This window comes from Corvus hawaiiensis, chromosome 4 (assembly GCF_020740725.1).
Source record: "Corvus hawaiiensis isolate bCorHaw1 chromosome 4, bCorHaw1.pri.cur, whole genome shotgun sequence".
NCBI lineage: Eukaryota > Metazoa > Chordata > Aves > Passeriformes > Corvidae > Corvus > Corvus hawaiiensis.
This window is the reverse complement of record NC_063216.1, coordinates 17,828,970-17,846,518: the sequence shown is the minus strand read 5'-3', so window position 1 is coordinate 17,846,518 and position 17,549 is coordinate 17,828,970. Positions and strand designations below refer to the sequence as shown.

The 17,549-nt window shown below is 41.4% G+C and overlaps 1 protein-coding gene across 4 annotated transcripts in view; it reads right to left on the bottom strand.

Moving 5' to 3' along the window:
• Positions 1-17,549, bottom strand: part of ABCC9 (ATP binding cassette subfamily C member 9) — a 71,431-nt gene that overhangs the window by 4,990 nt on the left and 48,892 nt on the right. For all 4 annotated transcript variants that reach the window (XM_048301534.1, XM_048301532.1, XM_048301533.1 and 1 more), the window contains 10 exons: positions 16,693-16,940; positions 15,659-15,807; positions 14,801-14,870; positions 13,819-13,976; positions 11,644-11,736; positions 8,895-8,997; positions 6,548-6,649; positions 3,678-3,798; positions 2,593-2,723; positions 1,939-2,017 (listed from right to left, as the gene is read on the bottom strand). In XM_048301534.1, the coding sequence (XP_048157491.1) occupies positions 1,939-2,017; positions 2,593-2,723; positions 3,678-3,798; positions 6,548-6,649; positions 8,895-8,997; positions 11,644-11,736; positions 13,819-13,976; positions 14,801-14,870; positions 15,659-15,807; positions 16,693-16,940 (1,254 nt within the window). The remainder of the gene's footprint in view (positions 1-1,938; positions 2,018-2,592; positions 2,724-3,677; positions 3,799-6,547; positions 6,650-8,894; positions 8,998-11,643; positions 11,737-13,818; positions 13,977-14,800; positions 14,871-15,658; positions 15,808-16,692; positions 16,941-17,549) is intronic.

The following is a 17,549-nucleotide window of genomic DNA, read 5'->3' as shown; positions in this document are numbered from 1 at the left end:
TGGTAAAGGGTATTTCCATCAGGCACTTCTGCAGTTTTCATGTGGATTGCTTCACCAGGCAGCTGCACTCCTCCCTGGGATGTACCTAACCCTAATTTCATCAGCTGTCTCTCCCAACAGTAAGAACTTAACCATGAACTGGCAGGCATGTGGATATTCAGAGCTGTGTATGTGTGTTCCTTCTGTCATTCCCAATTCTCATGATTCTGCATTTTGTAGGTTGTTCTCTGACCCTGTTCCAGTGGAAGATTTCATCCCCCCCTAGCTGGACTACTTCTATTATTTTAGTTTTATGCTTTTATTATATGGTCAGAAGAATCAAGATTTTATCTGTAAGGTGCAAAGTCCAATTATTTTCAGACTTCAAGAAAGTCCAAATCAGGTTATAGGACTCCTGCTTGAGGCATTGGTGGTTGCATAAACTTAAGTAATTACTTTTCTTCATAAACAAGGACATTAGAGTGGGTTAGCAGAACATGAGGCGGAATAAGGAGGGAAAAATTAGTATGGCATGCCTGGGGAATAGGGAAATGCATATTTGATATGGAGCTAGGAAAAGAAAAGAGGAGATGAGAGGAATAAGGAGGGAAAAATTAGTATGGCATGCCTGGGGAATAGGGAAATGCATATTTGATATGGAGCTAGGAAAAGAAAAGAGGAGATGAGAGGACTAAGGGGAAAAGTAAATTTGAGAGGAGTTGGGAAACTGGGAAAGGAGTGAGAGATGGTCAAGCAAGACACAAGAGAAATGAGAGGTTGTTTGAACAGAGGGCAAGAGAAGGGAAACACTAAACAACAGAGAAGCAAAAATAGGAAAATAAAATGGGACAGATACAAATTTAAGGAGATAATGAAGACCTAAGGAACAACATGAATGAAATCCTGGCTCTAGTAAAGTTACTCGAAATCTTGTTATATAACTTTTATTAGAGTCAAGATCCCACCCAGAAATGGACCAGCACAGAGGCCAAATATGGGTCCATCTGGGAGAGGGGTGTGCACAAAGGATAAACAGAGCTTAGTTAGAAAAGGCTTAGACATTCCCATTGGGAAAAATCAGGGATACAGAAGAAGGAGACAAAGAAAATATACAGAAAGAAGACTTAAGTAGAAAGAAACTTCAAGCTGGCCATAAGCATAGTTATTATTTCTTCGCAGTATTTATATATCCAGGAATCCTGGTCATGAATGAGAAGCCTGTGACCATAGACGCATACAGGCACAGAACCACAACAAAAGCAAGTATTAGCTGCATCAGATTCACTTATCCTCCCACATCCTACTGGGCTTTCCCACGCAAACACTCCATGCACAAGGGCTAAATTAGAAATGTGGAAATCTTTGGAAAAAAAGATGACTTACTAGTGGTTTTCTATAGTCCTGCAACAGCACACATGTATCTGTATTATAAATCCTGAAAAGCAGTTCCTGCCAATTAGCTGGAACAGTGAAATGCTGCAGGAGTGAAAACACAGCAACATTTTCTCAACCCTTTAGTCAGAATCTGCTGCAGTTGTGGGAAAGCACAATAAAATAAAAAAAGAATCAAGGGAATGGACTTGTTGAGTTCTAGTTTCTATTCTGCTAATATTTTGACAGCTATAATAAGTTTATGCTATCATTCTTTAGGGAGAAATTTAGACTCCAGAGAGTTACATATTTTTTGTCCTATCTCAAAAATTGCATTTTGTTTTGTCAGACCATACGCAAAAATTTTTTTTAAAAAATTAGAAATATAATCTGTGCACAACATTTCCTGGAAGAACCAAGTGCTACTCACAATAGGACACTTTGTACTTTGAAGGCATGACACTTCCAATCAAATATCTTCTGAGCCAGAGAACCAGTTTATAAACTATCAAAAAGGCTCCTCACTTCTCTGAGGAAATAAGGGGGGAGCAGGTTGAGGAGTGACAACATATTCTGGGGAAAACTGACCATCAAAAATGTCCACCATTCTGAAGAACGCCAAGGACAGGGAGGACTTGCCACTGCCGGTGCGACCACAGATCCCAACCTGCAACAAAAGGAGGTCACTTACTCACAGAGTACTCACTTACCACTTACGCCTTACTCCTTGCTTACACCTGCAGTTCTTTTGGGAAAGCTGCACAGATGAGTAGAAAGGTCCTTCCCAAGGGCAGGTGGCACACTAGGGAAAACACAAAACAGCACAGCGAGCGCACTCCCCTTTTCTGCCCCTCATCACAAGGACTTGTCCCGGGAGCATTTCAGCATTTTAACCAGGATGCCAATGACACTGCATGCTGAAATGTGAGATACACTTGTGTTTTTACACAGTACACTTTGATGTTCCTCTAATTTATCTGCCATCTAGGCTCACTTTTATGCAAGGAAAATGGACTTGGAAAGACATGGGACGCTCAGAAGAAAAACTGATCCCAGCCAAGAGTAAGCTTTTGTCAGTGTAAGTTCTTGATCTGTGCCCAGGGACCTCTGAGAGGACTGTAAATGTATATATCTGCCGCTGCAAGTTGTTAATCTTGTTCTTCTGGCACTTTAGAAAGGAAAACACAGTAACAAAGGATCTGCACCAGAATGAGGATGATGGGCACTTGCTTGATATGATACCTTTTGCCCTGGTTTGATATAGGCCTTCACATGCTTCAGAACAGGCTTCAGGTTGTTTTCATAGCGAACACACAAATTTTCAATCTTGATTTCCCCCTCCTGGGGCCAGTCTTTGGGGACCTGAGAGGGATCTGAAATAGTTACAGAAAAACAAACTGAAATGAGTGCTGCCAGAGGGTCACCCTTTATGACAGTCCCCTTTCCCTCTCTCTTCTGCCTGGGCATCTTCCTTTAAGCCACTGGAGAAATGGAGCCCCATTTCCCTGTCAAGGGGAGGCTGGGCTGGGAACTGCCTGGCAGGCACTTGGCTTCCAGATCTCCACACATGGGGAGAGAGGACAGATACTAAAGCATCTCTTGGCACTGCAACAGGGAGAAGCCAAACGAGCAGAGAACGTGGTGTCAGGGCAGTGTTAACGTGGCCTTGGATCAGTGACCAGCACAGGAAGGGCAGCTTGAGGAAGGAAGTTGTTACTGCCACGCAATGTGAGCTGTTGACATTATCACAGCTCGTGTTTCATCCTGATTTGCAAATACACATCAGCTTTTGTCTCTGGACTAAGGAGCTTGGCTTTGCAGGGAAGCTTCTTGACCTACAAGCCTTTGCTTGCACTTCAACCACTTCTAAAATAGCAATCAAAGCCAATTTGAAGTGTGTGGAGCACGAATTCCAATGTGAAGCTCAGAGAAGAGTAGCTGAGATCTGCTTGCCAACCCTGTAGTCCCCACCTGCTACAAAGATCAGAGATTTTGAAGCATGTGACATTTCTAATTTTTATCCCTATTTTTGTTTTCTGAGTAACTTACATGGATGTTTTGTTCATCTCATCTATAACTGCAGCATTTTCTGATTGTCCTACAGGATCCTGCTCTGTCTCCTTTGATAGGATTTTTTTTCATGTTGACTAACATGAGCAACATATTTCATAGCTCCTTTTAGCTATCCTTGTCACTCACACCAGTGGCTGTTACTACACCTCAATGAGAACAGATTTTGGCCAGAGAGGTGTGTACATTTTGCATGACCAAGTCTACCATTCTTTAACATGACCATGTAAAGCCCCAAAAGGATTAGAGAGCAATACCCAGGTAGCCTTCGTAGTTCTCAGACTCCATGTTCAGGAAGCTGTGTACTTTTTTCACTGCACCCATCTGCACCTCCAGATCAGCCAGATTCCTCACTACCCAGTTCAGGTAGTTGGTTATCTGCATCATAAAATGAAGACAAGGACAGGGTTCAGCCTTTTTTCTGTTCATCTACCCATTTGGAAATAAAGGTTGGATACACTTATGAAAATCCTTGGCCTGACCCAGCACAGTGGGACTCTTTTTAACATTACAACAGTTCAAGACCCAGTGCAACAGCATCAAATCTGTAAGAAGACAGTCATACTCCAACACTATTAGCCCTAAGACAGTAATTTAGTGCTTGGTATTCTCATCCTTGTTTTTTGAAGGAGAAGTATGGAAAAGTTGTACCTAAACTCTGACTGATTGAGGGAATCTCTTGTTTTCAGCATCTAATAATCAGCACTAAAATGTGTCTTCTTTAAGCACACAAACACAGAAAAGAATCAAAATTGAAAGTGCGCTTGGAAATATTTTCTATTATATATATTCTAATCTTTTGAAGACTGCAACTAAAGATTAAGGAAGTTCGCTGTTTGCAAATATATTGAAAAGATTTTATGATAATTTCATTTCTGTTTCTGCCTGTGCATATTTAGATAATCCATTTATCTCTGTGGAAAATATGAGAAGTTTCTAGCATAGAAATATATGAGGGAAAAAATGTGTTATCAGTTCAGCAATATTTCCTTCCTGGTTTTTATTCTCATTTGTGATGAAAAAGATTTGATCAATAATAAAATCAATAGTAAAGGTAATACTTTTAGTAGATAATAGTTGATGATTAGTTCTCTAACAATACTCAGTAGCTCAGACAAACTCTTTTCTAGGACTTACTATTTAAGGCTGAAGATTGGAAATCTGTTTCCTAAGTCGGTATTCAGGTGCTTCTATAAAAAAATCTTCTTATTAGGAAGATTGCCAAGAACCGTTAAAAATCGAGATATTTTATGTACCTGAATGAAGGTTTAGAAACTTAAAAATAAAAACACCTTATGCAGAAACCTATTCAGAGAAAGGCTTTGCCATTTTTTTTTTGGTGGGTGCCAAATAAGGACTTTATTAAGAATAAATCACCTAGTCTCACTTCTTTACCACTAACCTAATACTGATGCAATATGCAAACGGTAAATAATTTTAACTGAGATTCAGAAAAAATTGTTGTTAATTTAGAGGACTTGGTTGCTTGCTTTATCCTTGAGATAGAGTTCTTGATGGGGTATTCTCTCCTTCACGTTCAGAAACCTGCTCATTTGGTGTCCAGCTTTTGAGTTAGGAAGTTACAGAAATGGGAAAGTTTGCAGATGAGCAAAACATTGTGGAACTGCTGCTTGCAGTGGCAGGCTGCTATCCTAGATCTGGCTGATTTGATAACACAACCTGGCAGCCAAAAAGCTCTTCCCACTATCTCAGGCTTCCTCACAGTTGTGCAAGGGAGTTGGCAGTGTTTATAAAAGAGGAGAGAATAAACTCAGGATGTAAACACAACCTTGGTACAAACAGTTTTCTCTCATCCAGGTCCAAATATCAGCCCTCTCTGAGCTTCAAAGAGAAATTATAATAAAAATTATGTCAGGGGCACAGGTAATGATCCAGCTGCCTTCAAAAGTTCATCAGGGTTATTGTGGGGCAGGAGAGAGAGACAGGTGATCACTTGTTGGCTACAGCTCTTCTTCACCTTCTGTGCCAGACTTCAGCACATGCCTATTTCATGCTAATGAACTGTTTGCAAATACAGGCTAAAACAAAGAAGCCAATGATGATACAGACATCCTGGTGCTTCCAGATCCCTGCTAATGAAGCAGCATTACCAGGAATGTTTTCAGAGTGAAGCTGGAGCCCTGGGACTGATTCTCTGTTGTTGACAGATTCTCACACTGTTGCAACAGCAGCACAGAGGGGATCTAAGGCCACCCTAAGGCAGCTGCTGAGGACTTTCTTTTGTAGCCACGGGCTCACCAGCATTTATGTGCAAAGCCAGATCTCAGTGTTAGACCCAAACCTTTATCCCTCCCTCACAGCAGTGCTTCAAAGCAGCCAGATTTTTGCCATGCCAGCCATGGTTTCAAAAGTTTTTCCTGCCACTGTCATCATCCTGCCTTTGTCCCCACACTTGTGGTTCATTCAGTAATATTTCTACTTTCTGTGGTGATTGTCATTCATTCTGTGCTCATGATAAACACTCAGCCTCTCTTGCAGCCAGGTATACTAGAATACTGTTCCTTCTTCTCACTGCTAATGACAGTGGCAAAAGTAACCAGCTACTGGACCACCACAACCTTGTCATCTCTGACTCCATCACCTCTGAATTCCTAGTGCTACCTGGCATGATGAACCATGCCCACAAAGGTCCCAATCCCCAAATCCATTCACAATTGCATGGACAATCTTGGGCATCTCAGTAGTTTTCCTCCAAAGGCAAAACCATTAATTCTGTTTCTTTGGCAATTATTTTATTTGATCTTTGGTTAAAAATTACCCAGATGATGACAATCTGTATTTCCTGGCAGCTTTTGCCATGTAGAGGTGGAACCAGCAGTGTGTTGTACAAAACAGAGTGCACAGCAGGTCCTCTTACGCATTTTTAATTTTCCTGCTCCGCTTGGGAGCACGCAGGGCCTGGGAATGGTTGTGTTTTTTTAATTGGCTCATAAACCTGAAGCAAGTCCAAGTTGCCCTGAACTCCCTCAGCTCTGGCTCGAGTCCATTATTTTCAGGATTCTTTTTTTCAAGATGAAGAAAGCTGGGAGATGACCGTGTACACATAAAAATATTATAAAAATAATGTGTTGGTCTGCAAGTTCTTACACTTGGCCTTGGCACGTACCGTCAGAGCGTACAGGAGACCCAGCCCCACAAAGCCTGAGTGTGGCCCTTCAGTGATGGAAGTGACAGCAGCAGTCAGGACAATACAAGCACCCAGGTAATCCTGGAATGAGAGACAGGGGGACAAAAAAGGGAAAAAATGCAGCAACCAGAACATTTCTTTACCTGCGGAGCAGTTTTGCTTTACCAAGAATTATTTATATAATGACACCTAGTCCTTAATTTTGGTATGGTTTTTTCCCTGGAAAAGGTCATCATTGTGATGCCCAACCTGAAATACTCAAAGCAACTTGCTGCACACAACTGAAACAGGCCAGTAATTGCTGCAAATCCATTTGGGCTAGGGCATCCCATGGTGGCCACCCCAAAAAGAGCAGGGATCAAAAAATCTAATAAACATATTTTAAAAAAAATCATGAGAAGGATATAACAGTGACACCCCTAATTCCCAGCACTAAAACAAATCAACTCCAGTCTCTTCACTCTCCTTCAGGTCTTCTGAAATATGGGTTTGCCTCCTCAAAAAAAGGAAGTATCATTGACTTCACAAAGTCCATGAAGGCTTTTGCTAGAATTTATACAGGTCATGCACATGTTTTATTGGCAGAAGCTTTGCAGGAGCTGGAACCCATTTTCTTGATGCCTATCTCAGGTTTGAAGTTATGCAACATGTCATCTCATGGAGTCAAGGTGCTCATTAATGGAATATAGTTGGTATCTGCTGTCTACATTACATTTACTTTGGATCAAATTTTCCATTCATTTTTCTCCTCCTGTTTGATGATGCCCTGTCAGGAATCTTTCCTTCTGAGATTTGAAATGAGGGCTGCCTAGTTCATCTGTCTATAAAATGTGTTGATGAGCAGAATACAGACTCAAATTTTAGGGGAGAATGGATTCAAACTGACAGAGGGAGGAGTTAGATTGGATACAAGGAAGGAATTGTTCCCTCTGAGGATGGTGAGGCCCTGGCACAGATTTCCCAGAAATGCTGTGGCTGCCCCATCCCTGGCAGTGTCCAAGGCCAGGCTGGATGGGGCTCTGAGTAACCTGGGAGAGTGGAAGGTGTCCCTGCCCCTGGCAGGGGTTGGAACTGGATGGGCTTCAAGGTCCCTCCCAACTCAAACCACTCTGTGATTCTGGGATTCTGTGACTCACACCTATGGAGAATTACAAGCACAATGGTCTTGAACCTCCATCAGCAGCTTGGACAGGACTTAACAGCTGCTATTAAATCCCACAAACTTTTTGGTGCTCTTAGTACCACTGTGCCATTAGGCAGAGCTAACTGAACTATTCCTTGGCAAGACCACATTATTTCTAATGCTCTGATGAGGTGAGGCATATTCTTGGACCAAATTCATTCTGCATGGAAGCAAGTCTAAGACTGTGAGACATTAGCAGGCGTGTTCCAGGATTGGCTGTTGCTCTGTTATTTATCTGTCTTAGATTTGGAAGCAATTTCAGCTGATCTTGGATGCTGTAAGAAGCTGAAAGCTTTGAGCTGAAGGGAAAGCCTTGCCATCATGAGAAATGGAGAGTAACTTTGTTGCTCCAACAGGAAAAGAAGGTGAATATATAGTCTTTGATGTGAGGATTAATCATGCCTGTTGCTATTTATGTCTAGCAGAATCAGGCCACTGCTCTGTTTATTCACTGCTCTTTCTGTTTCAGATAAATAAGGGAATCACAGTTACTTTGCTTGCCTCTTCTTGCCTCACAGATCAGGAAAGTCCCTCATAGAGAGCTCCCCCAAAAACCAGGAGCCTGTGTCACTGTCAGTGGCTGCATTGTGCCCTGCTGTCACTTTCTTTCTGGAATCTAGTTCTGCTATCTTCTGTGGTATCAAACGATAAAACCACAAACAACATGGCCTTGCAAGGGTTTAGCTTACAGCCGTGGGATGAAACCTGCTGCTGGAGAGATAGTTCAAACCTGGGAGATCAGCGTGCCTAAAACAGCACTGGCAGAAGGATGGCACAGTTCACAAAACCACTGAAAAGCCACATTCTGCCTTGAAAGCAGTTCCTGCTGTGGCAGGTCTGTGGATGCTGCACAGTAGTAGAGAAAGCCTTGTTTGAAGTTATGTAAATGTTTGTTCTTGCACTCTCTTCAGACGCTAGACAGCACAGCAGCAGCAGATGAGGCAGACTTGTATTTTCTTACTCCTGGCCAAGAAAGCTGAAAAAACCCTCTGGGTTTAACATAACAATCCTGATCTATTTTAAGGAACTGTGTGTATAATCTCCTCGCGAGATTAATACTCGTTATTATCTTCTCTGCATCAGGCAAAGTCTCTGTTTGCTTCCAAGGTTTCAAAACCATGGCTGGGACAAAACTGAACGTACCGTCCTGACCTCCAGCCATCTGTTGGCAGCTGACAGAAATAAGTAGGCAATGTTGTTCGTGTCCGTCAGCTCCAGCATACGTTGTTTAAATCTGGCTTCGTGCCTGCCGAGACCAAAGTTGTTACATTACAACACATTACACACTCATACACAAAAGGGTGAAGCATTAACTCTGCTCTGCCTCCCCTCCCCCCAGCCCCAAACCTTTTGCCCTTCTGTTTTTGCCGAAGTTTGGGTTAAAAGCTCTTCCCTGAGGATGCGTATCTGCTGCCACAGCTCCCCATAGCCAGAGCAACATATGGAGTAGGGAGGAATTTGTTTGACAAGCAATTCTGTTGGACAAGGGTTTGGACCAGAGGCTGTCCCCTCAAAGAGATTGCAATGCCAGGGTGCTGGGAAATGTTTTGTTTCCCAGAGCTGATCCACTTTTTATAGGGTTACATTGCAGTCCACTCCTCCCTCCCACAGGTGAGTGCTGCTGTGGCCCCTCAGCTCCTCCTCATAAGCTGCTAGCAAAGGTACAGGGCTCCCCTGTCAGCTTAAACCTGATTTCAGAAGTTACCTGGCCAGCCTTAGGGCTCTTCAACAGGGTTGAAGGTTTCAACATCCCTAAAGTTTCAGGTAATGTGGATGTAGTGATCTGTAAATCAAACCTTTCAGCTACTCAGCTCAGCTGTTTTCTCAGCCAGTCACACTTTGCAACTCAGAAACTACATTCAGGGAGAGCTATGGATCACCTCTAAATTACAAAAATGAGTGGTTTTACCTCCACTGTCACTTGTTCCTCTCTCCTCCACACAATGCCATCAGATTTAAAAACCAGTGCAAGGATGCCAGAGCACTGAAGAGCCAAAGTACACACTGGGAGGGGAAGGGAAATCTCTATTGGTACCAGTGTATAAATTCATGGAGCCTTGTACAGTCAGATGGAAACCATGTTGTTGTTCCATATTCTATTGTCTGCTGAATACCCTCACTTGAATAAACCAGCTGAACTTCAGTCAGCCGCTCAGTGTCTGTTTTATCTTCCATTTCAAAGTCTCAGGGCCCTGCTGTGAAGCACCTGTAACACATGTTCTTCCAGAAACTTCCTTTGTATTCCCTGCTATTTCCCACTGACATTCTATTTCCCTCTGCACAGCTTGTAAACATGACAAACAACCTCCCCAGAACAACTGGTAACGGTAATGATGTGGGGAGGAGCAAGGATACACTGACTACTCTGCTCATCTGCCTTCCTGGCAACAAAACCACTGCTCTCTTAATGGAAAATCTGACATGCTCAGTCTGTGTTTTCATCCACGTTCAGCTCATCTTCTGGGCACTTTCAGACTTTTATCCTGTCAGATGACGAACAGCAAAGGTCACTGAGATTGCTCTCTGATCCAACTGTACTGCTTTGTGGTAAGTTATGTGAGGAGCTGCTCAGTTTTATCCTGGAACATACTGAACCCAAACTGCAGAGAATGACTAACAGGACTATCAGTAAATATGAGTTTGCAGACAAAAAATGCAGGAGTCTTCATGTTTGGTGGGCAGTGGAGCACAGGCAGGAAAATGAAATAGCTTTGATTAGCACCAGAGATCCTGAAAAACTCAACTGTTGGGGTGCCCTCAGGCTGCCTTTTGCTCTCTACCATCCAAGCCCACGTTGCCTTTTTGTGAGGCAAAAAAGAGTTTTTTTGTGAGGCAAAAAAGCACTGAGAAAGTGCTAAGTTCCTTTGTCTTCCTCAGGAGACAAGGTGAGAAAGGCCACTCTGAACCTCTCAGGAGGTACTCTGCGTACATCAGCATCAGGCCCTAATGATGACTTCCTGTTTCATTCAACATCATTCTGTTGATAAAGCTTGTTAAAGCATTTCCTGTTGACCACTGGCTCACATCTCTTCAACACAACAATGTTTTTGCTTGTCGTTCCACAGGCTTTACTGGTTGAGGTCCTAAAGTGTAGCCTGACTTGAGGAAACAGCCTTAAGCTGATCAAACAGGTGTGGAAATGGCATTGCAGTGGGATCTGCTCTGGTTTGGAATTCTGCATAGTGCAGAATGGGTGCAAGGTGCAGTCACTGGGGGAAAAACTCAAGCTGGCACTTTGACAGAGTCATGATAACCATAATGGAGTGAACACAGGAGGACAGTTTGGCCAATATTTCATGTAGTAGAGAGAAAATATATGCATGGAAAGCTGGCAAAACTCTCTGGATCTTAGGGGATGTATTTTTCAGTTTTGATTAACAAAGGGAGGTTTTACAATATTAAGATCAAGTTCTGTTCTGCTGCAATTTTCTTGGAAAGTGCCTCACGTTGCACACTGCCTTTCAGCTGGAGAGTGCCATAATGATGTCTCCCTGCTTGGGAAGTGGGTTAAACACAGAGCTGATTCAGGGGCACTTGGACATAGCAGCAGGTTTGAAGGGGCAGTGTCTCTGCCTGCTTGGAAAACAGAGCTCCCTGCTGTCCAGGTTAATGGCATGGTTAAAATAGACTCATTAAAAGTTTAAATATCATATCTTAAAAACATAATCATCTTTAATTCAGTGGAACACCAATATGTGTGTGTTACTGAAAATATGCAAAATGTTTAGGAGGCATGGCAAAGCAACAGGAAAAAAATCTATTCTCTTTTTTTGAGATAGCTTAATGAAGTTCATCAAATTCAACAGTTTGCCGTCAGACATGCTCCAAGGAAGCTGCACAGGCCAGCCTGACCCCCAAGCCTCCCTCTAATAATTTGTTTTACAAATTTTACCCGAATGCTCTGATGGTGGTAAGGCCTTCAGCTGTCTCAGAGAAGTGACAGAGCAAAGGGAGCTGGGTGCTGTCATCAAGTTCCTGGAGGTCCCTGGGAGCATAAAAAACAGCAGACAACCATTACAATGTAAACATTGTCTGTAGAAATTTTGCTGCACAGCAGACAACAATAGACATTCTGTGTATTGCACATACTCTTTTCAGGATCACACAAAATAGTATTTCTATAGTACAGAAAGACACTGGCAGGAGAATATCACATTCCTTTTTCACCACAGGAGCCTTTGAATCATCTCTCAGCTGCCCTCTCCATCTACTTTTGGTCACTTTAAGCTTCTATTGTCTCCCCAGGGTTAATGACATTATCATGTGTCTCCTGGATAAAAACCTGCTGTCCATTTAAGACAGATCCTAATTACCTTTTATTCTCACAGATTCTGATATATTAATAAAATTAACTTAAATTCAGAACCATTGATTTTAAACTTTACAGAGTGCTATTTGTGGCTCTTAGGTCAGGTATATAATAGCTAGGGTCTGTGTATCAGGAAGTTTATATATTTTATGATAACATCTGGCCTAAAAAAGGAGCTGTATTTCCAGATAAACCTGGCCTCATTCTCCATATCTGGAAGTACCACAACTGAAAATAAAATAAAACAGACAATAGCAGATCTTCTCTTTGTGCTGTTAACATTGGTTGTAGCAGAGACAGCACTGACAGAGAAATAATATGAATGATAAATTTCCCTAATTACTCAGCAATGGCACTTCCAAGACCTGCATGGAGCAACAATATTTAAGTCCAAAAAGTTCCAGTCTTTTGAAGCAGGAACGTTTTCCAAGCCACAGAAGAAAAATACATCTTTCTGTAACACTCTGCCATTGGCATAGCAGCCAGTTGTACAAACAGAAGAGAGTCCAGATCATGAGAGATTAAAACTTATTATCAAAATCCTACTAATTTTGCACACTGTATTAAATAGGCCAGGGGAAATAACTGCTCAATGATGCTGGATGTTGCAGCACACAGAACTGAATTTGCTGCTGATGTTTTGATGATAAATATCTCTCAAATGTATGATGGAAAATACACAGAAGTTTTCGAAAGATGTAATGGAAAATACAACAAAGAGTCAAAGTGCTGCAAGAAATACTGTAAATATTTGCATTTCTAAAAATTAGTGAGGCTTATATGCCTGCAGAGGACTGCATGCAAGTGAGTTACAAATACTTGCTGAAGCTATTCCTTCATCCTACATTCCCCAAGACTAATTTTTATAGAAATAAATTGGATGTTTTAATTTCTATTGTGCATCAAAAGAACACAAGTCAAGTCTGAATGCCTCTCAAGTGATTTAAAAGAGTTTAATTTAACAGATTAATTTGAGAGTGAAAACCATGTCTACTGATTCATCAGCCACCTTGAGATCTGGTGTGCTGCCATGTACAGCTTCAGTTTGGAGGCTTGGTGGGGCAAGAACAAGGTTTCTGAAAAATCTCAGTGAAGTTAAGCAAATTATTTCACAATTAAACATTTCTGGTTTATGAATTGTGATTACAGAGTTTTCTTATAAATAAATCTTCTTGGAAGATTCTGGCTGATAACAAAAGATTAATGGATTGAATGTAAGAAAAAACTTTAAATGGCTTGCTGAAGATGTTTTATGAAATTATAGAATGAATTTAGCACTAGAAGCATGACTTGCTTTTTGCTGAAAAACTGTACTCTTTACACCCAGCCAAACCACCCTGAATATGAAACACTGTACAGTGGAAATGACTTTCTGTGGAGCTTTTTTCCCCAATATGAAGGAAAAGCTATTGTTGATGTTAATCCAGGGAGTTATTTTCCATTCTCTACTAACCCTCAAATGTCAAAGAGGAGTTTGGACCAGATGCAAGCTCAGTTGATTAATAAACTTCATGCTCATCTGACTCTAGAGACAAAAAAATTGATTCAATTGGTGTTACTTCCTCAAATACCCCATTTATAGCCAGGTCTGTTGAAAATATTCTCCAGTGCATGTCTCAAACTCGTGCCTCAGCATCAAAAGCAGGATGCCATGGACATTTCCCCCTTTTTTGGCTCCTACAACCTCACTGTCCCGCCACAGTTCATATGTACAATATCTCATGGAGGAAACATTCAGGAAGGTTCTTTAATACGTACTTGGAAGCAACCCTGAAGTATTTCTGGATAAAATAAAATGCTATGCCCAGGGGCACGAGGGCCACAAGGAACCATGGAGTGGCATAGGAGATCATCCCAATGGCTGACAGGCAGAGCAAGGTGGATCTGGTCAGAGACTCCAGCGTGGGAGGGATGTGCTAGTGGGAAATGAAAAACATCCATGATGCAAAAATCCCTGTAAGTACCACTAAAAGCCTTTTCCTATAGGAAAAGTGGAATAATACCACTATGCACTCAATGTTATTCTCCTAATATCAGGAGTCTTTCTGTTTCTGTGGGTCTCATAGGCAAAGGTACAGAGGTTAAAAAATTAGTCAGTAGGTTTTTGCTTTCTAAAGGTCAGAGTTTCAAAGATCATGGGGAAATAGGAGCCATTTCCACCTCATTTATATATCAGGCAAGGAAGAGAGAATTGTTCTTGATATCCCAGACATTTAGAGAAATAGAATGCTCTGACTCAGAGTCTCATAATTTTTATTCCATGTTCCCACCAACCTTACATTCAGGATTATTGTTCATCCAAAAATTTTAACGCACAGCCATAGTGAAAGCAGCCCTTCCTCTCCCTGAATGCTCTAAATCCACATGTGCTGCAGCCAGGGTGGAACATTTATTTATCACATCCACTCCCACATATTCAAAGTTGTTATATTCTACTTTGTTTCCTGTTTTGAGCCCAAAATCTGATGTTTTCTTAATCCAGATCTTCCACCAGAAGCAACCAGTCTGCATATGAAGAAATTAAGAGCCACCACCTCCCATTATGTTTATTTTAATGGTTACCAGTCCTCATTACTACAAGTGTATGTACTTTTTACTTTGAGTGTCCCTCTTATCATTCCCAGAGCGTGGTTTTGCTATACCTTTCCCTACTGAATATTTTAGTACATCATCTTATTCAGTATCTACATGAAAATTTGCAAAGCCAGGATGATAAAACAGAATCTATTGATACATCTACCTGATCAATGATATTTGTATCAGCAGAGAAGCGATTTAGAATCAGCCCCAGCGGAGTCATATCAAAGAACCTGTTGGACAAATTAAAACCAAAAAGTTACCTGTAAAGGAATTCTAGTTTTGGATTAAAAGTCCAGTCAGACAGACCACAGAGCTATGTACAGCCATTGTCCTAAACTAAGCAGTAAATATGAGTAACATACCAGATCACCTTATCTGCATCCTGACCGTCTAAATGCTTCTTTTGGCATTTTCCCCTGAAAAAAACTTTTGTCTCCTCTTCCAAAAACCTTCTGTCTTGTGTCCTGATCTTTCTTTCCTGCTCCATCAGGATTTAAGATCCCTTCCAAAGATCACAGCCTGTTCCTGGCTGCTGCTCAGCCTCCTTCTAAGGGGCACCAACCCCAAATGTTTCACTGTAATAACTTTATTTGTTATCCAGGCACCCTTTTGGCCATCCTGCTGCCTTTGAGACCCTGGCTATTGTTCATAGAAGAAGCCTTGGTGTCCACATGATTTGACACCATGGCCATGGCTCAGAGATGGAGCTGGGTGCCCTGGAGCCTGAACTGCCCTCAGAGCTACCCTTGATGCCCCAGCCCTGAAGGGGTGCCAGCTTTCTGACACTTTTCAGCCAGATAATAAACAGGGGCAAAATTTCACATGTTTTCTCATGGAATGTTCCCCCCGACCCCCCCCCCCACCCCCCACCCCCCAGTTACCTCACTAACTATTTTCACTTTTTGAGACCTTGAAGAAAACAGGTCAAATACAAGATCTTTTCATAGGAGTACCCTTGCAGTTACAAGAGGACAGGTTTTGACCATGTAGCTTTGCAGGGGCATCATTTTTGCTGCACCTGATTGGCCCGAGGATGATCTTGTTGAGGAGATTGTGGTGCAGGTTCTTGGCTGCTGTGAGGCCCATCCACTCCACAGTCAGGGATGTGATAAGGCAAAGGACAATCCCGGCTCCAGAGAGGATGCTGAAGACAGCTACATGGTAAGTCTAATAGAATGACAAATACATCAATCCTAGAAATAAATACCCATTTCTCTTTCCTGCTAGGAAGTTCCCAGGGTACCTGATACTAATCTCTTATATTACATAATTATAGATCATCTTTGGGATATAAAAGAACTATGATGGAACTGCAATTCATCAAGTTCACGTAATTAGAAGTTCTGGCAGTTCTAAGATCCCTCACTCTATTCTACCCCTCAAGACCTTGAAATGGTAGTTCTTAGAACTGTGAAGACTGACTATGTGGACAAATACAAAGGATTGTTAGCCAAGAAACTTAGGGGACCCAAGTAGAACCTCTCAAGAATTAAGGCATCTGAGAGATGTTGGGAAGTTCCACTTTATTAAGTTCAAGCATCATAAAATTCCCAGTGCAAATCCTAAACTGATCTGCCAGGGTTATAACACATTTCAAGCCTTCTGAAAGTTTAGTAAGTGGATTCCAGAGAGATACTGTACATGAGTCAAATTTACAACTATAAGCAGATTGTACTTAAACAGTACAATTGAAGACTTCCATTATTTTTTTTCTGGCAGGACACTACTCAACAGCCAGTACTTAGGAAAGTGGGGTCGTTGACTTAGAAGACCAGTTATAAAATCCAGATGGAAAAGTTTAGTGTAAGGTTCCTTCCTTTGAAAGGCCAATTATTTTTCTACCCTCAAACATGCTTCTGTTTCAGTTTTGCATGTTCAAAAAAGACTGATAAAATTTGAATTGCCTTCTTTTAACATTAAGAATTTGTCCATCCTGTATAATAATCTACCTGTCATTTCAATCCAGCTGACTTCTAGATGAACAGCAAATAATTACTTCAGAACATGTTTTCTCTCACTTTTTTCCCTGTCAGGCTCCAAGATCTGGCTCACCTTCTCTGCAAGCTTATCCTCATCAGCATTCCTGGCTTCATTTGCATTGTCCATGGATGTCCACGTAGCAAGCCAGTAATCTATGGCCACGATAACTGAATGTTTCAACAGCTTGGAGAAAATCATCAGAAAGAGCAAGAAAAATCCTCCAGAGGTTAGATATCTCCAACAGGTTTTCCATGGCATCTTTGTCCTGAGCCTCAAGACAGTTGACATGTTATCATCTTCATCATCTTCCTCTTCCTCCTCTGTGACTCAGACATTTGATCAAGTAAGCTTGGATTCAATACTAAGAATTATACCTTGTTTTACCAGATTTGGTTGATTTTTTTTTTCCTTTTGAATTTAAATTTTAAAGTCATAATTCAGTTTGTCATTTAATAGCAGCAAACACTTCAGACAATTTTCATAAGAGTTCCCCTGTGCTCTTTAAGCAATTCTGTAGTTTGCCAATCTTTGACTTGTCACAGTTTCATTAATAAATTTTTTATAAACTAAGTCTTCACTACTCATTATTTATAGCAGAGGCCAGGCCAACCTGTTCAGCAGCTTTTATTACACAGTCAGCAGAGTAATTTGGAAGATTTTAGAAAACCCTCCAAACCTTTCCATCCAGACTCTTCATCATCTGTTTGCATGAAAAAGTTAAACTTACTCTTCAATCAAGAGTACTAAAATGATAATTGATCACATTCTACTGAAAGACAAATGGTGGAAGACTTCTGCTATGGAAAATACGTATTTCAGAGGTGTATAAACATGAAGTTTATTTTTTTTCCCCAGATAATAAGAATATATATCTCACAGGCCTGCAGGCCTCACTTGAGGAAGGGAAACGTTGCCCTCCTCTTGACAGC